General features: G+C 38.8%; 2 protein-coding genes across 8 annotated transcripts in view; one reads left to right on the top strand and one right to left on the bottom strand.

The window, feature by feature from the left end:
- The first annotated feature begins 1,585 nt into the window (after window positions 1-1,585).
- Window positions 1,586-12,690, top strand: bach1b (BTB and CNC homology 1, basic leucine zipper transcription factor 1 b). Of its 4 annotated transcripts, none has more exons than XM_053475762.1 (5): window positions 1,586-1,702; window positions 4,102-4,379; window positions 4,467-5,597; window positions 9,122-9,340; window positions 11,570-12,690. In XM_053475762.1, the coding sequence occupies exons 2-5, from the start codon at window positions 4,140-4,142 to the stop codon at window positions 11,987-11,989; spliced, it is 2,010 nt and encodes a 669-aa protein (XP_053331737.1). In that variant the 5' UTR covers window positions 1,586-1,702; window positions 4,102-4,139; the 3' UTR covers window positions 11,990-12,690. The 4 variants fall into 4 exon arrangements, with proteins under 4 accessions (XP_053331737.1, XP_053331738.1, XP_053331736.1 ...); XM_053475763.1 differs by having other exon boundaries at window positions 1,608-1,702; window positions 4,127-4,379; XM_053475761.1 differs by lacking the exon at window positions 1,586-1,702 and adding an exon at window positions 2,100-2,253.
- A 4,421-nt stretch (window positions 12,691-17,111) lies between these two features.
- grik1a (glutamate receptor, ionotropic, kainate 1a) overlaps window positions 17,112-26,199 on the bottom strand; it is a 75,574-nt gene continuing 66,486 nt past the window's right edge. For 3 of the 4 annotated variants that reach the window (XM_053475753.1, XM_053475756.1, XM_053475755.1), the window contains 3 exons: window positions 22,729-22,979; window positions 19,414-19,583; window positions 17,112-17,945 (listed from right to left, as the gene is read on the bottom strand). In XM_053475753.1, the coding sequence (XP_053331728.1) occupies window positions 19,449-19,583; window positions 22,729-22,979 (386 nt within the window). In that variant the 3' untranslated portion in view covers window positions 17,112-17,945; window positions 19,414-19,448. The remainder of the gene's footprint in view (window positions 17,946-19,413; window positions 19,584-22,728; window positions 22,980-26,199) is intronic. The other variant, XM_053475754.1, reaches the window with a different exon arrangement.

Genomic DNA, 26,199 nt, shown 5'->3' with positions numbered 1-26,199 from the left:
CAGCATACTTGGTTGAGTTTTATTAATAAAAAGAATTCTCTCTATATATATATGCATGCTTTGATATATAAAACATTTATAATACAAACAGAAAGCAGTTGGCAGCAAATTAGAAATTAGAACATAAAAAAAGAGTGTTGAGTTTTGCACTTTAAAAAAATTTTTAGGTAAGGAGAAACATGCACAATTTAAAACTCCAGTTTACAGCATCATCACAGTTTTAGTTTTACTTGGGTACTTTCAAGTTTCATCAAAGGTGATAAGGTGATAAAAAAATATTGGCCTTTCATATCATAATGTTAACTCACTGCAGATGATAATTTTTAATTTTAACAATCCAGGTGAAAATGACTGATTGTTTCCACAGACAGATATGTCTCTTTTGCAATTTGATTAAAATTATACATTGGTTTTCAAGGAACTTTCCACTCAATGAATGTTCAGAGAACAATTATTTTGTTAAATAAATATTATTCAATTATTATTAAATTATCAAATATAAAAAATTACCAAAACGATGAGATGTTACATTATGTTTGTCACATAATGCTGTCAAACTGTTCTAATATTTTTTATTTGGGACTTTAAAATGAAGTTCAACATCTCAAACATAAAAATTCTGTTAGTAATTTAAAAATGTTCCTGGTTTGCTAGATATTTAACTTGGTAAGTAAATGCTGTTTACACTGTTGTGCTTTTTTAATGCCACATTGTTCTGTGTTTTAGGGTATTTTACTGATTGTATTACAGGTAATGCCGGGCCATCCACACACATTACATTTAAGGATTTTGGCATGCTGAGATATAGAGGTACTATAGAGTTAATAGTTTATTAATAATGTAATAATTTATAATAAAAATAAATATTAGCCTCACAGTACATTATTGTGAAGAGTGAAGGGCAGGTGAATGAAATAAAAGTGTACTATAAAAGTGTTCAAAAATGTTGCATAAATAGCACTGTTGTAGGATATGCTCATCCATACTGTTTTATCCTGTGTATAGGACATGGTCACAGGGGCCTGGAGCACAGGGAGAACATAAAAACTCCATGCACACTGACTTGAGGCAGGAATCGTACCTGGGCCCTGGAGGTGCAAGGATGTAGATGCTATAATAGAAAATAGATCAGCGGATTAATCAGCAAAATTTCTTCTTATGCAGATGCAAATAAGACCTCACTCACTCACTCACTCATCGTCTATACAGTTTTATCCTGTATTCATAGTCGTTGCGGGGGGTTGGGGCTAACCAGTTAGCCTAACCTGCATATCTTTAAACTGTTGGAGGAAACCGGAGTACCCGGAGGACACCCATCAAGTACGGGGAGAACATGCGCACAGAGGCTGTAATCGACCCTGAAGGTGCAAGGTGACAGTGCTAACCACTAAGCAACCGTTTCGCCTCAAATTAGACCTGATTTTGTATATTAAAAACCAAAGGTTAAAAAAAAAACCCTATTCGTTTAATATGGGAAATAGCTTGTAGTACATCTAGGGCGCCTATAGAGGGAGTCAAGAGTCGTTGGGATTAAGCCTCAGTGGGCTGGACAATAATAACAAGAGTTGGCTTAGGTCACATGATGGGAACACAAGCGCCTCCTTGTTTGCTCCGAGTCGGAGTTTTTTTTTTTTTTTTTTTTAACCTACGTGTATTGTTGTCAAATCGAAACGTCTGGAGTTTTGCTCGAGTAACATGACAGGTGAGTGTTGACTTTTAATCATTAACGATCGTTTATGTCGCCGAAGGATTGTGAAAAGTTATACTCTCTGAAAGAAAGGCGGAATATTTGACTAAGTTACAGCTCTCCGATCTGACATATGCTGTCAAAGTTTTTCACACGCAAATGAAGTTAATCTGCTGCTTTAGGCATTTCGGAGGAAACAACAACACTTTACTAGTTTATTATATTGAAAGCAGGTTTTGCTCGCGTCCCGACATTATTATATATATATTTTTGGTGTGACTTTCCTCTAAAAGTAAACGTGGGCAGTGCTGAAGTTCTCCGGGGCTTTTAGGGAAGTAGGATGGTGTGTGTGTGTGTGTGTGTGTGTGTGTGTGCTGACGTGCGGGGTTGTAGAGTTTCCTCGGAAAGTGACTGGAATATGTGCAGGGAGAGGCGGAGGGAGAAATGTGCTGCCTCATCCTTTATCAGCAGCGCCGTGAGTCAGCAGCAGCAACACCGCCGCCGCAATGACTCGCCCACAGAGAACTATTTCTCCTTACTTTACCTCTGATAAACACTTCACACCGGTAAGCGGACAACACACAAACACGACAGCAGTTGCCATTAGTTTGTGTTCGTAATTTATTTTTTAAAATGTAGATAACAAACAGTCATAGGTCCGTCCTGTTTCTTTCATTCATGCGTTAGTTGTTTACACTGTAGTTCACTGTGTTTACACGCCTGAAGGAACTTTCTGTCCCCTTGCATGTCACTGCACCGATATTGCATTTGTTAAATCTTTTATTGTATTTAGTTTAAAGACTCTGTAGAAGCTTATAGTTGTAGTTATAACGTAATAGCATAACCACATCTCCAGTAGTTCACTTCAACATGAATAGTGTTGAAACTGGGCTGGTTTTGCTAAGTGTTTGTAAGAAGTTGATCATTTCCTAGTATGAAGTTTAGTAATGTTTGAGTTAAATAAGTTACAATTTATTTCCAAACCAAGCCCTACTGAACGACAAAGAACCAAAACCAAAAATTGCTGTTCATAAATTCCTAAAATAAACTTTAGAACTGTACACGGTAAAATAATCCTGAATAATGCATAATGAATAATCTAAATATAAAATAATCTCCTTTCAGCAGTTGATATTGAGATGTGTCTGCTGCTTTCGCTAATAATGTAAAAAATAAATAAAATAAAAATCGGTCACAAAGGCCAAAAAAGTAGCACGGTTTGACATGATCACATGTTTTATGGTTGTTTCTATGACAACAATAACAGCAATAATAATAATATTATTTTGCATATTTTCGGTAGTGGTAGTTATAAAAGTAATGATCTGGCATATACGGAAACCCAAATGCACACTTTGATGTCTGAAGCCTTTCCGTTAACACACACCAGCATTCTATATAAACATTCTATATAAGCTTTATATTTTTTAATCATCATTGACCTATGCTGTGTTGCCGGCACTGATCTGTGCCACTTGGGTTTTTAAATGATGCTAAGCCATAATTAATGACTGTAGTTATTATAATAATGCCAGTGTAGTATAACTATCTGCTCATTTTTGTTTTTAGGTATTTCATGACTATGCTCTCATACATTATCAGTTAAAAGTTTGGACCTTCTAATTCCCTAACAATGCTGAAGACATCCATAATATGCATCAATATGCATCAGTCTCCTTTGAACAATTAATATAGATATGTATCTGCTACTTATGCTCTGTAAAGCCTTCATAACGGCTCTAATCTGAGGAGCTGTTAATTGGTGATTTTTGAGGCTGGTACCTCTAAATAAACTTGGTTTTGGTTTTGTTTTCCCGAGAAGGTTTTCATGAGAGCCAGTTTCATTGTGATGCTTGATGGGTTTTGCAAATACACTTGACAATAATGTTCTTGCAAGAACTATTCCAGAACAGCTAATCTTTGTGTCTTAAAATAACAACTGAATATTGTTGTTGTTACTTAATTACATAATGCCATATGTGCTATTTCATTGTTTAAAAAAAATCCAGTATAGTTCTAAAATGTAGAAAAGAAAACCTTCTGACTGGAACTTTATGGCAGCATGGTGGTGTAGTGGTATCTCCAGGGTTCAGGGTTTGATACATATAAAAAAATACATTGATCTTTTTAAATAGATTAAATAGTAATTAAAAAAAACTATACATATTTGAAACACAGTATCTTTGGAAGTATACAATATCTTTGGAAATAGTCTGCAAAAAAGCCTGCATGTCTGCCATGGCACAGAACTACTTCTCTGGCTGCAGCCTATTTGTCGTGACCTAGTATGTGTCAAAGTCCAAATCCTGTCAGTCTGATAAAGAGCAGCCATAAATATCTATCTGCTTCAGTGATGACTGAGAGCCACATTCAACGCTTTCATGTGTTTTTTTTTCTCTGTTTCTCATGTGCAGAATTTCCTCTTTCACTATGATGTAGATGTAATTTAGCCATGACAATGTCAAGCTGCAAGACTTCAGAGTTCACGTTCCAGTCATCAATCCACAGTACACATGTCCTACGCTGTCTGGATGAGCAAAGGCAGAAGGACCTCCTGTGTGATGTGACGGTGGTGGTAGAGAACCGCAGTTTCAGGGCCCATCGCTCGGTTCTTGCCTCCTGCAGTGACTACTTCAGCGCCCGCATAACCAACCACTCAGGACAGGGACTCGTCATCAATTTGCCAGATGAAGTAAGAATATTCTAACTGCTATTTACTTTATTACACATTTAGCTATATGCAAAGCATATAATAATAAAAATGGTTTTATTTTCCAAGGTAACGACTGAAGGATTTGAACCATTGCTGCAGTTTGCATACACCTCAAAGCTGCTCTTCACTAAAGACAATGTGCTGGAGATCCATAACTGTGCCACTGTGCTAGGTTTCAAAAACTTAGACAAAGCCTGCTTTGACTTCATCTTGCCCAAGTTCTTTGACAACAGTAAAGGTTCTTCGAAGGTTCAGAGGAATCAGTGCTGCAAGACCAAATGCTGGAAAGCCAAGGCTGAATCAAGCATTAACAACGATGGTGCTAGTGATACTGGTGACGTATCATCGGTGACTCAGCCCTTGAAGAAACAAGAGCTTAACGTCTCCTCAAATCCCTGTGATAAGGCAGCGAAACCCTGTAGCCCATGTCAAGTAGAAACTGAGGCAGATACAGAAGCAGAGTCAGACTACTCCTCACTTTGTCCAAAATACCGCAAGTTTCAGCTGGCTTGTGGGAAAAGCCAGTCTTACACAGACACAGAACCAGAGAATGCTGCAAGTAACTTCTCTTTAAAGTACTTGCCTTGCTTTGAAAAATTTGAGTCTGCCAATCCTGTGTCAAGCAAGACCTCGGAAGAAATCACAGAGATGGACACCATGTCCTTTTGCTGCCCATTAGAAAAGCAACCACCATTTGAAACACCACAGAATCTTTGCTCAGGCAAGACATCTCCACAGATGTGTCCAGTGAGTGCATCTCATAGCCTCGGCTGTTCCTTTCCTCCTCCTCCTCCTCCAAATGCTGGAGAGGTATTTGAAAGTTCTTCCCTGCAAGTCCAGGGTAAAGAGTGCACAGTTTCAGATTGTGTAACTGGAACCGTTTGTCTGGACCGAAGAAACGAGCAAAGGAGCAGTGTCGAGATGGAGGTGGCCAACCAGCTCAGTGCCTGGCCTGATATTTACCATGTCTCAGACCCTGCTGTGCCAGTGAAAAGCTCCGAAATACAGTGGGTAAAACAGCTGGAGTGTCCCTTTCTCAGGGATTTGGGTGCAGTGGATGCTCAGGTGCGATGCAGTGAGGTGAACTCACGCTCAGCAGAATGTTCCTATTTATCCTCCATTCATTCAGGAGATGACTCTGATAGCTTTGACACTGAGGGGGACAGTGAATCATGCACCAGTGAGCAAGCAAGTCTGGTGAGAATGTTTTAGATTTCTCATACTTTAAAATATTAGTATTTAAATGTAGGGCTGCACAAAAAATGTTGCATTAAAATTATGTTCTTAATTTGTTCTTAAGGCAGTTGGTTTTAAAAACAGAGCTAATTCTTTAATATTGGACTCGGCTAACGAGTATAAAACAAAGTACCAATTTCTAAAATCTAAAGTGCTAGCATACAGTCAAAAAGGTAAAGAAAAAAAACATTAGGAAGCTAAGATGTAAATAAATTTTAAAAATGACCCAATTCTCTTAATGTAGTTAGGAGAAAAACAAAGAAAAAATTATATTCTGTTCCTAATTACTAGAGAAATATTGACTAAATGTGTAAAATAAACAATGGGGGCCAGATGTTTCATGGGAACAGCTGCTGTCTCAGAAAATGTCAATGAACGTTGCGCACAATCATCATCTTTAAGGCTTCATGAAGTGGTTTATGAGTTGCCTATTTGACTAACTAATTATGTTAACATTTCTGGTTTATTTTTAACTTTGGGAAAACACATTGTGCTCTTTGTCCTTTAATATGATTAAAGTTATAGCAAATATGTCAGTAATTCAAAATGCAAATGTACTGTTATGAACAAACATCCACTAGGAAGATGAACCTGCCATGGTCTGATACAATAATGTAAGGATTTTATAAAAATACATATTATTCTACATAAAATGTGTGACTGACATTTTATAAAGAAAAACATATATAGTTCTAAAGAAAAAGCTCTGTCTCTGAGGTCAATTGCAGTTGACAGCTCAATTCTGTCTAATGATAATGGGATCAGACTCAACGGACTGGCCTTTGGACCAGTGATGGGTAAGCCTTGGGTGCCCATGATCCTGTCACCAGTTTACTGGTGTATAGTTAGTGATCAGTGTTACTGTATTCACTTTACACTGCAGTGGTATTAATGTTCTAACTGATCAGTGTAGACTTTCCTTTAATGTGATATTTGATTGTAGACATTTCTCACTTCTGTAACTACATCTTTTTCCTAATTAGTTTAACTAGTTACTGAATAATTTATAGCCTGAGTTTTAATTGCCTTAAAGGAATAGCACGGCAGCTTTGTTATGGCCAGGGATAGAACTATTTCCAGTAAGTGGCTTATACATATGTACAATGTAAGTGGCTAGTACATAATAATAATCAGCACAAGTATTCACCCGCTTCTAGGTACCTTTGCACATTTTTTGTGTTCCTACCTGAAATTAAACTTTAACTTTTACCATTTTTATTTGCACATAGTATCTGAAGGTGCAAAATAATTTTACTGCCAGTAGTTTTATTTACATGACATCAATTGAAAAAAAATCAGTTGTTGGTTATGGAAGTAAAATACATCAAAATGAAATGCTATCCTTGCAAAGCACAACATGATACTACTACCACCTTGCATCAGTGTGTGGCTAGTGTCTCACTGTCATGAGCAGTGTTGGATTTCTACTTTTGGTGGATGGTTTCCTCTAGGCAGAGCCACAATAATGCCATATTCTAAACATTTTTTTTATTGTTTTATTCATGCTCTGTGGTATATTCCTTGTTTGGAATATTCTACTAACTAAACCTAGATTAATACTTATCCAGACGTATTTTGGTAATTTTGTCAACTTGCAGTGTTTGTTTAGGTTCTCTATCCTGGGCCTCCAAAGATCAGATGTGCAGTATTTATATTCTGATTAAGTGACACAGGTGTTAAACAGTTACATTTCTGGAACAGATTTAGGGATTTCACTGCAAGAGTTGAATGTTTATGAAAAGGCACCCTCTGTTGCTTTGAATGAATGTCTCTAAACTCTTTAGAAATGTTATTCATAATTTATGAAAACATATTATTGTGCAGACAGAACATATTAATATTTATTTTTCTTCGTTCTTCCAAAACTTTATGCTATGGAAGTCCAATGTCTATTATGCAATAACCACACTTATGCAATTGTGGTGCTTGTTGGACAGCTTGTTAAGGGCCTGTAAAATGTTGGCATCGTTCTCATGTTGCATAATTACTGACCCTTAACCAGCTTTATGGAAAAGGCAAAAGTCCACTAGATCACAGAAAATGTGGCCTTATGTTGGGCACACACTACAACGAACCAGGTGCAGCATTAACCTTCTGTAGTAAACAAACAACAAAACAAATAGTGGTAGCCAGTCCAGTGTTTGTTACCATTTTACAATTGTCATGTGAATTTAATTCAACTAAGTTCAATTTTATTTGCATATTGCTTTTAATAAAGAATGTTTACAGATTTAAAAAATATGGACTTAAATGTAAAAATTGTAAGGAAAAAAGTATATGCTTGTCTGTGATAAGGCAAGAGTTGCAAGGAAAAACTCCATGAGGAGACAAGAAGAATAAATCTTGAAAGGAACCAGACTCAAAAGGGATCCCATTCTTATTTGGATGATATCAGATTTTACAACCATAAATCAGTCCCTGATATATCTGTTTGCTATAAGGTTTAAAGTTCATTATAATAAGAATGATTTTTAAGTTCATATATAAAGTCCACTTTCACTGATGGAGCCTCAGGTACAAAACTGTTTGTCCCAAACTATCAAGCAACAAGCCATCACAGAAAAAATTGCATGCACCAGTTTTATTTCAGCTGACCATTCCCAATTCCAATTCCCATTTGCCAATTGAAATTGTCCCCTGGGTCATCAACACAATTTTATACATTCATTTGAGAGTCTTCCAACCCTGTCCTGTACCTTTGGAAACACACCATATTTACATTAGTTGGCCAGAGCAAGAACACCCTCAAGGAGTTAATCCTATTTGTGTCAAGTTGAGCAGTAAGGGAGAGCCCTCACCTGAGTAAATACAGATGTTCAACACAATATGTAAAAAAAAAAAAAAAAGTTCCTATTTTCCAAATGCTTCAAAACTCAATGGACAATGGATCTAAAATGCACTTCACAGCAAAGCAAGACTTTTTAAAGGCAATGAACTGCAGTGTGGCCAGACCTAAATCAAAGTGAGCATTTCACCTGCTAAAGGCAAAAAAACAAACAAACAAGAACTAAAGATGTGTATGAAGTGTATGATTGTTAGTTTACAGTTATGTTTGAATTGGGCATATTCTTTAATAACATTAATTATTTACTTTAAGCTACAATATACTGTGGTAGACAGCTGAAATAAGCATAACTTTTTCAATGTTCAAATATTTATGGACCAGTCAGATCTGGTGGCAACATAAAAGCATTACTAAAAAACAGCCTTATTTCCTACTTGACGTCCTTGCTGTAAAGTTTATTCTCATGTTGTGGATAAACCACCCCACAGTTATTTATCAGAAATCAAATTGTGTGAGACATACAGAATTTTGTAATGAATTGACAAATATTTCTAGAAAAAATATGTTTTTTTTTATTTAAATACGCTCAAAGTCTGACATATTGTTTGCATAAATATTTAAATTTGAATTTTTTAATCAAGAGCTTTGGCATGCTTGGCATGAAATGAAGAGCAAATGTGAATTGATTGATTTTTTTCAGCTCCTTGCTCAGATGCAGCTGCCATTTTCTGTAGAGGGCATCGTATCACTAAGCCGCAATGACTTCCAGCAGATGCTGAAGACACAGCCGTTGACACGTGAACAGCTTGATTTTGTGCATGACGTTCGACGTCGCAGCAAAAACCGCATCGCTGCTCGTCGCTGCCGCAAGAGGAAACTTGACTGCATCCACAACCTGGAGTGTGAAATTGAAAGACTGGTAAGGGAATATGATGTGGTGATTGTTTTCTATTTAACACAGGGAATATTATGTGCTTCCTGTACTTATAAAAATAATTTTCTAGGAATCTTAAAGCTGCTTCATGACAATTACCATTTTAAAAATAAAATTACATTGAATTGAAATTCAAGGGCCAGTATTGGAACATATCAGAAAAAAGGTTCAACAATCAACACTACTTGTTGCACTGAAAGGCATATTGAAAAGCTGAAGCCTAAACTTCAGTGACGCCTGCACACTTCTGCCCACACTGTCAACACCGCGAGAAACTTCTTTTTTAAGTGTTAAAGCATCCAGCTGGACAAATGTAATGAAAAGCAAGGAGATAAAGTTGAATATTCATGTCTTTTCTAAAAGTAAATTAAAATGAATTATACAGTGCAGATCATTTTTGACTCACACTTGTATATAACATATAGCCCATCCTTTATCACTGAAAGATGGGTGGGACTACGTGGCCCTCTTGAACTAACCATTGATTACGCCGATCTGGTCAAATAAAATTGTCTCCTAACTGCCCCTGAACAGAACTCTGTGGGAAAGTTGGCATGTGTTACCTTCTCATTCTCTGTTTCTCCCAATTTAATTAAATTAAATTAAATTCAGTTCAGTTCAATTCAATTTTATTTGTATAGCGCTTGTAACAATTGTCATTGTCGCGAAGCAGCTTTACGCAATCAAAAGAATTATTTAAGTTTGTATGGAATGTGAATGTGTATGAATCAAAATGTTTAGATAGTCCCTGATGAGCAAGCCGATGGTGACAGTGGCAAGGAAATACTCCCTGAGATGGCAATAGGAGGAAACCTTCAGTGGAACCAGACTCACCAGGGAACCCATCCTCATTTGGGTGATAACGGATAGCAGTGGTTGATCTGCATTCATACTTTGTGTTAGGTGGCAGGCAGTTTAGTATAACAGTTGATGTTAATTGATGTTAATATGGAGTCCAGGTAGTTTTTGGAGGCTTAGGTAGACTCGTAGGAAATTCCAGTCCTGAACTATCGAACAACTGCAGCCAACTCCAGACTTGGAGGAGTAACTGTTGCTGGGCACTTCATCAGTAGTCCCACAACATGATATACTGATTCCGCTGCATCTTCAAGCATACCTTTTAACAGCTTTTAAATGTGACTTATTTGTGTCCCGGATTAGTGCAGATCTTCACGTGGTGTTTTTTGCCACCAAAAGTGTCACAGAAGCAAGAGGAGGAAATAGTAAGTTTAGTCTTTGAGGTGGGGACACAGCAAAATAGTTTCAATCCCGAGTATTGTGTGTGTAAACAAATTTACCAGAGCTGTGGCTATAATGTAATCAGTGTTGCTGAGCGAAAGAGACAAAAGTTTCTGATGATGTTCAGGGATGCAGCCTACCAACTTCAAAGGTGGCCTGATTTTGATTGTTGTTTTCCAGCAGGTTCTAGTGTGGCAGCTAGAACTGTGTGGCATTAGCTGGGCTTCCCCAGACCACAGAGACAGCATTTTGGACTGCCCACTAGGCTTTGGGATAGATCAAGGCTTCTGATTTAGGTATTAAAGTTGCTCCTTCAGGTTGAGGAGGAATTAGGCTTGATGGGGCTAAGTGACTTGATTACCTAAACTAAGGGGTAGGTTTCCATAGAGCAGCATCTGTCCTTGCTATCAGATTTATGCACCTCAGAATTACTGTGGTAGGCAGCAAGGTGAAAGAGAACAATTATAATTTTTTTCCCTAAAACTTAAATATATGGTTCCCACACTGTGTTTCTTTGCCATGGCTCACCTGTTGTTTGGTCTACACAGCAAAAGAAAACCACAAATATTTAATTGTATATCATACACAGGTATTGAAAGTCATTACCTGTCATTCTGTGAGATTCCAGCTTTCTGTCACAGCCAGCACTTAAACGTACCTTCTTTTCACAATTATAATCAACATAGTGGCTAGTTGTCAGGCAAGTAAAGAAAACTGTGTAATATGTAACATTGCCTATAATAATAAACTGATTTGATTTGTTTTGTTTTTTTTATTTTACAATTTTTACAAAAAACAAAACATCAGCATGGAGACACAAACATTTGCAATGTTTTAGAAAAAAACTTATTACAACAGTTAAATAGGACATAACTGATGTTCTGTTATCTTTTTTCTTTATTAGACCCAGTTTTCAGTTAGTTAAACAGTGGTATGCATGGGCATGACTATTGTTTGCCTATTTTTGTTCCATAGCGAAGTGAAAAAGAGAAGCTGACTGCTGAAAAGCAGCAACTGGACCAGATGAGGCAGAAGACATGGGAAAATTACTCAGTTCTGTATGATAGGCTGTGTGCTGAGGCAAAACTGCAGCCTGAGCAGCTACAGGTGTTTGCCAAGTATACCTCTCTGACAGAGTGCCCTTTCTCTAACCACCTGTCCACTAAAGTGCAGCTCTACAACTGCTCTGAGTCTGAGCTTCACCCCTTTGCAGCATGCCTTGGCACAGACATTGGCATCTGTGAGCCTGGCACCTCCACTAGATCTGCCAACACTCAGAATCATGCAGCTTCTGATCTCCAATCTACTGAACCTCAGCACACAGGGAACAACAAGACCACCACATCCATCTCTCCAGACATTCTCGCCAGTAAACTTGAAACAGATACATCATGAGGTGCTTCCTTTTATATTATTTGTAAATCCGGAACTGTTCTTAAAACAATTTTTGTCTTACTACATAAAGAAGACACTTATTATTGACAATCAGTGTATTCAATTTAATTTTCTTTAAGTCTTTATGGTTGTGTTCTTTCTTTTATGTATGAAAAAGGTATGTTTTTCAGTGTTTTATGAACATTTTGGTGAACCAGATCATATTTTTATACTTGTACCAAGGTAGGTTCATCCAAATTACACTCCCATGAACTTTTTTGTATCTCTTCTTGACCATCCTGATCTTTTGAGTTCTGAACAGGTAAATGATGAAGACGTTGCATTACTGTATGTATGTATTATATTACATTAGGTATAACTGAGGAGCAAGGTGTAAAGATGACTGAAGTATAATTGAATTTCTGGATTATTTTCTAATGTTCCATATTATGTACAAACAAAATTTGGGCTGCATATATTGCTTCAACTAATTAATCTATTGGCACAGTTTTGTCTTAAACCAAATCTAATAGTAACAGACAATTACAGGGTGAAACATTTATAATCTTATAATATTTTCTCTCTTAAACTTGAATATACTTACTTAAATCACTGATCATTTGATTGTGCTGTTACCTTTTTGCAGTTTTCATCAAAGAGACCATATTATTGTATTTGTCATACAAGACAAATCAATAAAGTGTGTGATCTTTTTAACTTTACTGGATTGATTCCTTTTTGCAGAATTTGATAATCACTTTCATCAGATTTTTTAAATGCGTGCTCTTCATATATTCCTACAATGGTCATTGTAAGCCATTAGTATATGCATTTGTTGAAAGGAAGTATTTAACCAGCAGATGGCAGCACTTGACTAAGAACCATGATAAAAACCCGCCATATTCAAAGGTTAGTAGTTTTCATACGACAATAAATAGCAAACCTCATCCCTCCGAGCGCTGGTTATTTTTTTCTTTTTGAAATGTATGTATAAAAAAAAAATACTGGACAAATTAATGAATATTGTTGCCTTCCCTATAGACCTCACACTTCCCAGTACCTAATATATGAAATCTGAGTAATATTTTTGCTATAAAAATCAAGTACTTCCTAATTGATGTGACCCTTATGAAGTGATACCAATCAGTAGCAAAAATAGGTTTTCTACCCAGGACCAAGGCAGAAAACAAGAAGGTTTTAAAAAACAGTCATGAAAGGAAAAAGGGCGAATATATATTTTGTGCCATATGCAAAAAGAAAAAATCTGAATTGTCAGTGTGTTCTGATATATTGTATATATACTGTCATTCAGATCAAATTAGAGGTTAAGAGCAGGACAGAGAGAGAGAGAGAGAGAGAGAGAAACATAATCCACTGTCATGTTCATCCAAGATTAAAATATAGAACAAAATAACTGCTTAAGGTACTGATTAAAAGCAGATTAGAAGCAACATAGCCAGTAATGATGTCTAAACCCAATCGTGGAATTAAAGAAAATGGGCTATGAATTACGAGAAAAAATATCATAAGCTGGCTTTACATTACTGCAAAGTCTTCTTCTGACTAAAATTGATTTTCTTTAAATCAGTTGAAAAGTGCGGATGGAAACAAATAACCTAGAATTTATCTCACTCTATGTTTATGGGCTCACGGTGAAAATTAATAGGCCATTCTCACTGGTACACCATCTACCTGCTGCCTGACCATACAATCAAGGCTCATTATATCCACTTTAATTTAGACTGTCAATTATTTAAATAAGGCGTTTGTAGACATATCAGTTTTTGCCTATACCGGCCCCAGTGCTCAGATTTACATTGGCAAAGTGGCTATTAGCACTGTTATACTGAGCACAGCCACCTCTGAGGTACTTCATAGTGGAAACAGAGGATTACAACTGCTGAGGACTTTTTTACAACTATGCATTTTAAGCAACAATTTGAGTAACCCATTTTGTTTTTGTAAAGGTAGACAGGGGTGACAGTGTACTCTTTGGCCCCTGAGCTTTAAAAATGTTCAGTTCACCACTGAAGTTCTTGTTACACCAGTTAAGATTACTTCTTCTTTGTCTTTCGGCTGTTCCCTTTCAGGGGTCGCCACAGCGAATCATCTGCCTCCATCTAACCCTATTCTCTGCATCCTCTTCTCTCACACCAACTAACTTCATGTCCTCTCTCACTGCATCCATAAATCTCCTCTTTGGTCTTCCTCTAGACCTCCTGCCTGGCAGTTCCAACCTCAGCATCCTTCTACCGATATATTCACAATCTCTCCTCTGAACATGCCCAAACCACCTCAATCTGGCCTCTCTGATTTTATCTCCAAAACATCTAACGTGGGTTGTCCCTCTGATAAACTCATTCTTAATCCTGTCCATCCTTGTCACTCCCAAAGAGAACCTCAACATCTTCAGCTCTGCTACCTCCAACTCTGCCTCCTGTCTTTTCTTCAGCGCCACTGTCTCTAAGCCGTAGAGCATCGCTGGTCTCACCACTGTCCTGTACACCTTTCCTTTCATTCTCGCTGATACTCTTTTATCGCACAACACACCTGACACTTTTCTCCACCCATTCCAACCTGCCTGTACCCGCCTCTTCACCTCCTTTCCACACTCTCCGTTGCTCTGGACCGTTGACCCCAAGTACTTAAAATCCTGCACCTTCTTTACCTCTGCTCCCTGTAGCCTCACCGATCCTCCTGGGTCCCTCTCATTTACACACATGTATTCTGTCTTGCTGCGGCTAACCTTCATTCCTCTGCTTTCTAGAGCATATCTCCACCTCTCCAAATTTTCCTCCACCTGTTCCCTGCACTCGCTACAGAGCACAATGTCATCTGCAAACATCATAGTCCATGGGGACTCCTGTCATACCTCATCTGTCATCCTGTCCATCACCAGAGCAAACAAAAAGGGGCTTAGAGCCGATCCTTGATGCAGACCCACCTCCACCTTAAACTCTTCTGTCAATTCAATTCAATTCAATTCAATTTTATTTGTATAGCGCTTTTAGCAATTTTCATTGCCGCAAAGCAGCTTTACATAGTCAAAAGAATTATTTAGGTTTGTATGAAATGTGAATTTGTATGAATCAAAATGGTCAGTTTGTCCCTGGTGAGCAAGCCGAGGGCGACAGTGGCAAGGAAAAACTCCCTGGGATGGTAATAGGAAGAAACCTTGAGAGGAACCAGACTCAACAGGGAACCCATCCTCATTTGGGTGAAACAGAAAGCAGTAAATGATCTGCATTAATACAGTGTGTAGGGTGGGAGGCAGTTCAGCTATAATAGCTGATGTTAATTGATGTTAATATGGAGTCCAGGTAGTTATTGAAGACCCAGGTAGACTTGTAAGAAGTTCCAGTCATGAACTATCGAACTGTCAAGTCCCCAGAGAAACAGTTGCCAACACCAGTCAAGGCCAGAACCATTTTCTAGGTAGAGAGACCTACACACACCTACAGCACATCTTACCACTGTCTTACAGCTCTCATACATGTCCTGCACCACTCTAACATACTTCTCTGCCACTCCAGACTTCCTCATACAATACCACAGCTCCTCTCTTGGCACCCTGTCATACGCTTTCTCTAAATCTAAAAAGACACAATGCAACTCCCTGTTACCTTCTCTGTACTTCTCCGCCAGCATCCTCAAAGCAAATACTGCATCTGATGTACTCTTTCTAGGCATAAAACCATATTGCTGCTCACAAATGCTCACCTCTGCCCTTAACCTAGCTTCCACTACTCCACTACACGACAGCTTCATTGTCTGGCTCATTAGCTTTATACCTCTATAATTGCCACAGCTTTGCACATCTCCCTTGTTCTTAAAAATTGGCACCAATACACTTCTCCTCCATTCCTCTGGAATCCTCTCACTCTCCAAGATCTTGTTAAACAAACTTGTCAAAAACTCTACTGCCACCTCTTCTAAGCACTTCCATACCTCCACAGGTATGTCATCCGGACCAACAGCCTTTCCACTCTTCATCCTCTTCAACGCCCTTCTCACCTCACTTCTACCAATATTTGCTACTTCCTGTTCCACAACAGTCACCTCTTCTACTCTTTGTTCTCTTTCGTTTTCCTCATTCATCAACTTTTTAAAATACTCCTTCCATCTTCCCATCACCCTCCTGGCATCTGTCAGTACATTTTCATCTCTATCTTTAATCACTCTAACCTGCTGCACATCCTTCCCATCTCTATCTCTCTGCCTTGCCAACCTGTACAGATCCACCTCTCCCTCCTTACTGTCTAGCCTAGCATACAAGTCCTCATATGCTCTTTGTTTGGCCTTTGCCACCTCTACCTTCACCTTACCCTGCATCTCCCTGTACTCCTGTCTACTCTCTTCAGTCCTCTCGGTGTCCCACTTCTTCTTAGCTAGCCTCTTTCCCTGTATACACTCCTGGACTTCCTCATTCCACCACCAAGTCTCCTTGTCCACTTTCCTCTTACCTGATGATACACCAAGTACCCTCCTACCTGTCTCCCTGATCACATTGGCTGTAGTTGTCCAGTCAACTGAAAGCACCTCCTGACCACCCATAGCCTGTCTCAACTCCTCCCTAAAGACTTCACAACATTCTTCCTTTCTCAGCTTCCACCACTTTGTCCTCTGCTCTGCCTTTGTCCTCTTCGCCTTCCTCACCACCAGGGTTATTTTACACACGACCATTTTGTGTTGTCTGGCTACACTCTCCCCTACCAACACTTTGCAGTCACTGAACTCTTTCAGGTTACAACGTCGACACAAGATGTAGTCGACCTGAGTGCTTCTGCCTCCACTCTTATATGTCACCCTATGTTCCTGCCTCTTCTGGAAGAAAGTATTTACTACTGCCATTTCCATCCTCTTTGCAAAGTCCACCACCATCTGTCCTTCTACATTCCTGTCCTGAAGACCAAACCTGCCCATCACATTTTCATCACCTCTGTTCCCCTCCCCAACATGTCCATTGAAGTCTGCACCAATCACCACTCTTTCACCTCTGGGGATGCTCTGCATCACTTCATCGAACTCACTCCAGAATTTCTCCTTCTCTTCTAACTCACATCGTACCTGTGGGGCATAACCACTAACAACATTGAACATTATCCCTTCAATTTCCAGCTTCAGACTCATCACCCTATCTGATACTCTCTTCACCTCTAGAACATTCCTTACAAACTCCTCTTTTAGGATAACTCCTACTCCATTTCTTTTCCTATCCACACCATGGTAAAACAATTTAAACCCTGATCCTAAGCTTCTAGCCTTGCTACCTTTCCACCTGGTCTCCTGTACACACAGTATACCCACCTTTTTTCTCTGCATCACATCAACTAACTCTCTTCCCTTCCCTGTCATGGTCCCAACATTCAATGTCCCTACTATCACTCCTAAACTCTTGCCTTTTCTCTTCTCTCTCTGCTTACGAACACGCCTTCCTCCTTTCCTTCTTCGACACCAGTTAAGATTACTACATTACTAAATTGTCAGAGATTAATTCACACAATAAAAGAGTTCAAATTAGTCTGACTTAAATTCTAATTTTATTTTCTCACAGAGACAAAATAGTGCTGGTTAAAATATGCAAAACCTCTTTATCTTGAAAACTGAAGACAGAGAAAAAAAATGCTACGGTGGAATAAGGGATATTAGTGGATTCCTGAATATGACTCCATTCAATTCAATAACTGCATCAAGTTGTGTTTCACTTCCACAAAGTAAGATATACACACTATAGATGTGTTTAAATAAATAAATAAAAAAACATAAATACATAAATAAACAAAACATTCTGTTTAACACAACTGTCAAATGAAAATCCTCTGCCAATTCATTAAAAGTCATTACAATCTTGTCTAGTCTACCTAGCCCACAGTTTCTTTCCTCAGGAAGTGTTTGGAATTGCATAAGACTCCTGCGATCATGGCTTTCCCTCTTCTTTTCCTGAGTGATTTGTGCCACTTGAAGAACACTTCTAGCTCTGAAAAAGAAGGTAAAGCCACAAATGAGCGCCCTTTCTAAATTAGTAACACTGATCTATTGTCTTATCTTTTAAATGCTAATCAGGAATGCAGTTTAATGACTTTCTTTTTTCCAGTTGGAACAGATAACATTTTTAATTACTTCGATTATTTTATTTCACATTACTGTAAATTAGCATGCTTCACTTACTTAAAAACACATAAGATGGAAGGAATATTGTCAACAAATGAAACATTGACCTTGCTCGTGTTGCTGCATGCAAATCATGCTCAGTGACTACAAAGGCAACCGTAAAGAGGATACCCTACCGGAACTTTTACATCATAAATACAAGTTTATTTAGTACTTTTTATACCACTAAAGCCACAAGCAGAGAGCCACTGCTTTGCAGTTAATTAACTGCATATACTGGATTACTTAAAAAAAATAACCAATTAATCTGTTTTCAGCACAACTACCTCAGCTGTTAATGCTCATCCTGTTTGAACTGATCTCTTCCTGTTTGACATATGCTTCTTATATATCTTAAAGTTTTTGTATTTAGCATTGCAGTAGTAACTTCTGGTCCGTTCTCACCTTACTCTGTAAATACTGTTTATATATAAGATATACAGTGTGTAATCTACAACTTGTTTTTGTGCTACTGTCTCTATTGTAGATGGATTTCTAAAATTTCCTTTGGTTTCAATAAAGTATCCATCCATCCATCCATCATTTTTCGTTTTTGCACATGACCAATCATGGACATGACCACTCTGCACTTTGTTTTTATGTTGACAATTATAACTACTGCTACCACCCATCCTTATGCAATTTACAGTATATCTTTCATTATAACATTACAGTACTACACATCTATACATATTTTTACTTTACATTTCAATTGCACAAATTTGTTTTATTCCTTTTATTTCCAGGTTATTTTATTCCTTTTATTTTTATTTGTATTTGAACATTTGATTATTTTCTATAATTATTTTTTCCTGTTTGCCAATTTATTATTTTATTTTAGAATGAATATGTTTTAACTATGTTACACTTAATTATTTTTTTCAGTGAGTCAGTCATGTAAGCATTTCATACTGTGTATGGTAGTGTGTCACAAAAAAAATGGACATGCATGGGTACATTCTCAGCACAGTCTGTTGTTTTCTTTGCTTCATCTAATTGATTTAATCAGCTAATTAGCAGTCCTTCCTGTAACAAACTCTATGGTCTCTAAAATATACATGGCAGGGCAACAGTCACCGGTCACAAAATGTATTCCACTACACAGTAAATGCCAAACATAAAGCCTTACATTATTGATGTAAGTCAATCAATATTACATTTATTACATTTATTACATTTCACAATTATATGTCTATGTGATACATGCATACAGTTTATGTACACTAAATTGGGTGAAGAATTACATAGAGGAAGGTCTGGACATAGGGAAGAGTAATTAATAAGGTCACACACACCCCTTTCATAGCTACGGAGGCAGGAGTGGAAATGATTAATGCAAGGAGCATGTGTCATCCTCAAGGAGGTGCCCACTCTCTAAATCTGTGGATTTGGATGTGCCAGTGAGAGAGGGGGAATTACGTCTCTGCAGCTGCTGTGATTGAATCCCATAATAGAAACAGAAGGCCTTGCAGATAAAAGACACAAGACGTAATGAACGAGCAAATAAATGGAATCATGCAAATCATGCAGTTAAAGAAAGACAATATAATGAGATAAGCTAATTCGATTTTAAAAGTATCAAATGAGCCAATACTTAGAGGGAAATATAAATTTAATTAATTACAGTAAACATAAAAAGAAACCTGTTTATAGTCCATAATCATATAGGGGAGACCGGGTATGGTTGTAACATGGGGAGAGTTTTAACACCCCCAATTCCACCAATCAGGGATAGGATAAGAGTCATATGATCATTTTAGTGTTTACCCACTTCCTCCCTAATCCCACATGGTGGATATCAAGGCTGGGAATAAATACATGCAGATTCTATTATTAAAAAACAGATTTTGAGGTAAGAAAGTACTTTTTTTGACCAAGACTATATTTATGAAGTATTGTGAAGTATTTATACTATTGCAGATAAAATCATATAACTTATATATAAATTGTAGTTTCTTAGGTAAAATGTGGTCCATTTATCCCTTGCTAATTTCAAACCACTCTCCTACTACAGCTAGCTAAACAATGGCTAAGAGGAGTGGGGGTGGGTTGTAACATGTCTTTAAAAAGTGTTACAACCATCCCCTTACATACAACTAAGGACAGTTTCCTGATTTTAATAATTTTACAGAATGCCTAGACAATGGAAAAGAACGACTGAAAGAGGTGTGCCTGCCAGTGTTTTAAAAACAGCATCTGATGAAGTGACAAAGAAGGGCAAGTCAGTCAGGTCAGTTGCGAAGGCACATGGGATCTGCCATGTAACATTGAGCAGATACTACAAATCACTTCAGAAGCTGAGACAGTAGCAACAAAGTTTTCTCTTAGGTGCAGGAGAAGGTGCTGGCTGGCTATTTGATTTAGGCAGCAGACCTGTATTATGGACTGACTCCACGTGAGGTAAGCATATGACAGGTTAGCCATTGGAGGCCAGAGTAGAACTGAATACTAGCGTGGGTGTCAGACAATTGGAAAAAATTTTTGTGTCTATGTACTCAGGTTTTCTATTCCAAATTCTTTTAGGTCAAAAAGTTTGCATATCAACTGGCAGTAGTATATAACATAAAACATCCTCAATCATGGGATAAGAATCAGATGGCAGGGCCTGACTGGTTCACATTCTTCATGAAGCGGAACCTCAGCCTGTCAGTGAGGAGTCCAGAGGCAACCAGCCTTACACTTCCTACACATTTCCTCAACAGCCTTGGACAGGTTATTGAAAGATACAACTTTGATGGAAGCGACATATGGAATGTAGATGAAACTGGTGTAACAACACCAAACCGTGTTGTTGCACGTCGTGGAGTCAAGCAGATGGGTGCGATGACATCGGGTGAGAGAGGTGTGCTCGTGTCAGTAGCATGTGCTGTGCAAGCACTGGGAAATGCAGTTCCCCCCTTCTTTGTATTCCCTCGTAAACGTTACAAGGAATACCTTATTCAGAGTGGGCCAACAGGGAGTGCTGGTAGTGGTAACGCCTCAGGATGGATGCAAGAGGAAGACTTCCTCTTATTCCTTGATCAATTTGCAAAACACACAAAGGTCAGTCCAGAGAAGAAGGTTTTGCTCTTGCTGGATAACCACTGTTCAGATCTATCTGTGAAAGCTATTGATTTCTGCAAAGAAAAGGGAATTGTGCTACTTACCCCCCCCCACTGCAGCCATAAACTTCAGCTATTGGATCATAGTGTCTATGGCCCATTCAAGAAGATGGTGAACACTGCATGTGATGCCTGGATAAAGATGAATCCTGCCAAGACGATGACGATATATGATATTCCAAGTATTGTGAAGACAAAAACATTCAAGCTGGTTTCCAGTCCAGAGGTATTTGGCCATTTAATCCTGAAATTTTTGAAGAGTGTGACTATGCACCCTCACAAGTCACTAACTGTCCAGAACCAAGTACATCTCTGACATCTGGAGCTTTGCAGCCACACTCTCCACCAACTCACCTGGGGACTGCCTCCTCTCCTCCAACATACCTGGTTACTTCTGGCTCATCTGCAGCTCATGATGTCACCATGCCCTGTGCTCCAGATGAGCCAGGCACCTCGGGGTTGTCTCCAGGTCAGCCGTTCAGTCCTTCAGCAGTACGGCCATTTCCAAAAGCAGGGCCAAGGAAAACAAATTGGCAGGATCAGAAAGAAGAGGCAGTCTGAAATACTCACTAATACACCAGTGAAGCAAGCACTGATGAAAGAAAAACAGAGAAGAGCATGTAAAAAAAGTAGAAAGAGTATATTGTGAAAGACTAATGGCAAGCAAAAGAAAAAGTAGAGAAAGACTGCCAAGAAAATGTTGAAAGCTGTTGCTGAGGATTCTGAGACCAGTGATGATGAAAACGTTTGTGTTGTCTGTATGGAGTCCTTTGGCAACTCAAAGCCAAAGGAAGTATGGGTAAAATGTGCCCTATGCAGTCTCTGGGCCCACTAAGCCTGTACTTCAGGGTTACCCAGATACATTTGTCAGCATTGTGACTCTAATTAAGAATACACACACACACCCACACTGTTCTTATTAGACGTACATGTTTTTTTGTTACACAGATTCATTGTAGTAGAGTGTGGTTTAAGCATACATACCATTAAGGAAGTTTGATCTAGCAGACTCACACACAGCACCTGAGTCAAACTTAAAGTGGATTTGAGTTATGGTCAGTCACAGAGAGAAAGACATTGTTCTGTGGTCTTGTTCTTTTATTTTAATAAAACCTCTTTTGTGTGGTCAATGTTTTTGCTTCTTTTGTCTAACTGTTACAACTCACCCCAGCATGTGTTACAACCTACCCCGGTGGTGCGATAGGTTGTAACAAAGATACACCATGTATTTGTCATGAACTCACAAGGTCTGTGATATCCTTGCAGAGATTTGATTTAGTGCCGTTTGTAGCAAACAAATGTAGGTATTTTGTATAAAAGTTTAAAAACTCTAGCTCAAAAATTTTGAGTTATAGGTGGTAAAGCAAACAACCATTCCCGGTCTCCCCTACTGATACTCTGATGCTAAACAATGAATTCCAACCCAAATTTCGTACACCTCTAATATGAGCTAAACTGTAAGTTATAAACATACTCTACACATAACACTTAACAGTGTCCCATCCTCACCTCTTCAACATCACTATTCTGGCGAGATTTGTAGATGAACTCTCCAATTGCCACAAAAACAGAGAAAACGAGGCCAGCAGCGAGCACAATGAAGATACCCCCAATGTTTTCTACTCCCAAGGCATTGGCCTCTTTGGTATTCTCCTCGGGGCAGCCGTTCCCCCTCCACCATTTCTCCTTCATCATGTGGAGCTTGCCCTCCTCCTGCAGCTGTAGGATGGCAATGGTTATCTTGTCCCTGTAAGGTGAACCTGGAAAAGACACAACTACTATGCTGCAGCCTGTGTTACTGGACATGGGACACAGTAATGGGAGATTCAAATCCACATTGCAATATTTGAGCTGCTTACATCCTAGTATAAACTGGCTCACAGTGTAAACTGATTTATTAAAATATTTTCTCTCAGCTACAAAAATAATCAAGTTAAATCAAAATCGAATTAGGTAGAAACTGTATCTAAATCTTAGAGTTTTATCAAAAATAAACAAAATTAACTATTTGAATATCTGTTGAAGTCAAATTTTACAAGAAAAATAGATGTGTTCATTTATGAATAGTATCAGGGATGTTCAAAGGACATGCTGCACTACAGAGACCAATCAACCTTTTCATTTCACATGCCTGTAACTACCTGCACATATTTTGAGTTAGTTTATGATTACATATCATCTCAGTCTTGTTTATATCTTGTTTAATGCTCTATTTAAGTTCTCGGCCTATTGTTAAATTGTTTACTAAGCACCTCTAAATCACTCCTAGGAACCGTGCTAAAAATACATAAAAGTCATAAAAGTGATGTGTTTTTTGTTATTGCTGCTTTGTGAAAATGTCAATTGTTAAAAGCACTATACAAATAATTAAATATGTCACTGTTTAGGGCACTTATAGCTGCAAAGTAGCCTACACATTATAGCGTGTGTTGTAAATTTTATGTAGCTTTAAACTGTAAAAAATTTAAATGTTGAAATCAGCGACAGTTTTGTGAACACTTCATGCACATAGACAAAACTTATAGATGTGCGAATCAGCTACATAAATTTATCCTAATCGGACTGCTCCAATCAGAGCTGTTTCAAGCCTTTATTCTGGAGCATAATAACAAACATTTTGTCATAATCTGATCAAAATGAATTTAAAAAAGTAAGCTAGACCTTTTGGTTTGCGGAGGAGATAGTAAAATGTAAAGAAAAATGTAATGTAAAAAAAAATGTACTGATAAGAAGAAAAAGTTAAACATTACCTCGGACACCTACTGGAAACCAATATCCAACAGCAAAACGTTTTACAACAGCTCACGCAGGGTCTTTAGACCGCTACTGCGGAGCTCACAAGAATACAACAGCGGGGAGGACGAGATATACCTCTCCCGGACCCACGAAGAGAGGCCCAACATTTATTACTAAAGCTAACACCTCACAATAATCCTAAATCCTATCTCCAGACGTTCGAGAGAACCGCCAAGCACCTGGCCAAGACGGGAGTGGGCTTCCATCCTGGTCCCGTTTCTTACAGGAGAGGCTCAGCAAGCTTACTTCACTCTCTCCACAGACGATGCGGAGGACTATGAAATACTAAAGGTAGAAATCCTGGCGCGCTGTGGACTATCCGGTACTCAAACAGCTCTGGAATTTCACTGCTTCTCAAACAGTGTCAAACAGACCCTCAAACACCACCGCGAGTGCAGCTAAATCACTTATACAACATCGCCACCCGGTGGTTACACGCATGAAATGCTGTCAGAAGTCACAGAAGGGTGGCCATGGACAAAATCATGCACGCTCTGCCAAGAGAGGAAAGAGAAGCTGTAGGCATGCAAGCCTCATCCTCCTTACGTGAATTGACCGAGGCCGTTGAGTGTGCACTAGCTACACTCTCACTAGGTCCAGAAAGGAACCGCTTTCCCCCAAAAAAGCACACCATGTTACATAACACCCCTGCGATGTGAAGCCTTCCAACGAGTGCCCCGTCCTGAAAAGCCTCAGGAAAAACAGAAAAAGGAACAAAAAGGTAGACCTAAGCTGAAAACGCGGAAGGCCCATGCATCTCAGCTCTCGCTGCTCTCTCCTCCCCAGTTCTAGGGCGTGAAGTGGTACAACGCGAGGAGGATTTAACCGCTGTGCAACGCCAAGACCTGAACGAGCTGTTAGACGCCCGGCGCCGTCATTCAGCAAAGACCGTACAGAGCCCTTGAGGCCCGTCGCCATGCCATTGAAGAGGAAGTGAAAAATATGCTCCACAATGGCATTATAGAGGAGTTGACTAGTCCCTGGTCTAGTCCTATAGTGATAGTGCCCAAACACGATGGTTCGATTCGTCTTTGCAATGACTTAACCAGATATCACAGTTTGATGCATATCCATTGCCACGAGTGGAGGACCTAATTGGCTCCATGTCCAACACCAAAAAAAACAGGTATGTGCTTTCTTAGGTCTAGCAAGCTACTACAGGAGATTTGTGCCTAACTTCTCCTCTATTAAAGCACCCCAGACAAACCTCCTAAAAAAGGGACAGCCAGAAAAACTGCACTGGACACAAGAGGCAGAAAGAGCATTTGAACGTCTAAAAATCTACCTCACCGGCTCCCACATGCCCCGAAACCCAGATTTTGACAGTGCACACTGGAGACAGGGCTGGAAGCCATTCCCTTGCCATTAAATGGAACGTAGAGGAGGTAAAATACTATTTAGTCAGGGGGCACTTCACACAAGTTACAGACCATGCTCCTCTACAATGGGTGACAAGAGCTAAAGACACAAATCCTTGCATCACACACTGGTTTCTCTCACTACAAGATTTTTCTTTTTCAATACAACACAGGGCTGGTGCACTCCCCATGCTTGATGGGTTTCCTCCGGTTACTCCGGTGTTCTCCCTCAGTCCAAAGCCATTGCAGAGTAGGCCGATTGCCATTCCCAAATTGCCCCGCTTTATGCCCTAAGGCTCCAGGTCCACCCCTCTGCGACCCAGTATACACGGTGGTATAGACAATAAGTGAGTAAGTGGCGATGAAATTCTTGAGTATTGATGTGATGATGTTTTCTGTTCACATAAGCCTACTTGTCAGTGCTTGGGATAATTATTTTAATATGCATTCCACGGATGATGCCAACAACTCCAGCGAAACCAGTAATGTATACGAAAGCAGCTTTTTTCTGTTGATTTCATGCTGTGTGGTGGGAAAATGTCTAAATCTAATCTAAATGTAAGCATAACCAAAGTTCGATTTGTTGTTGCCGACATTATTGGTTGTGGCAAACCCAAATTAGCATTGTTTCAAATCTGCAAAATAAAGTAGCAATTACCTTAGATTGCTCACTTAGATAGTGATTTCCTATTTTAAGAATGTTGATAGGATCTTACTCCTACGCCTAAAAGTAGGACCAAAACTATATCACTCTAAGAATTTATTTTATAGTTATCTGTTATCTATCTGCTACCATGTTAGCTTTTAGCTCAAGTCCTCAAGTTCA

Source organism: Clarias gariepinus, chromosome 17 (genome assembly GCF_024256425.1).
Source record: "Clarias gariepinus isolate MV-2021 ecotype Netherlands chromosome 17, CGAR_prim_01v2, whole genome shotgun sequence".
Classification (NCBI taxonomy): Eukaryota; Metazoa; Chordata; class Actinopteri; order Siluriformes; family Clariidae; genus Clarias; species Clarias gariepinus.
The sequence above is the reverse complement of the archived record's forward strand: the minus strand, read 5'-3'. Positions and strand labels throughout refer to the sequence as shown.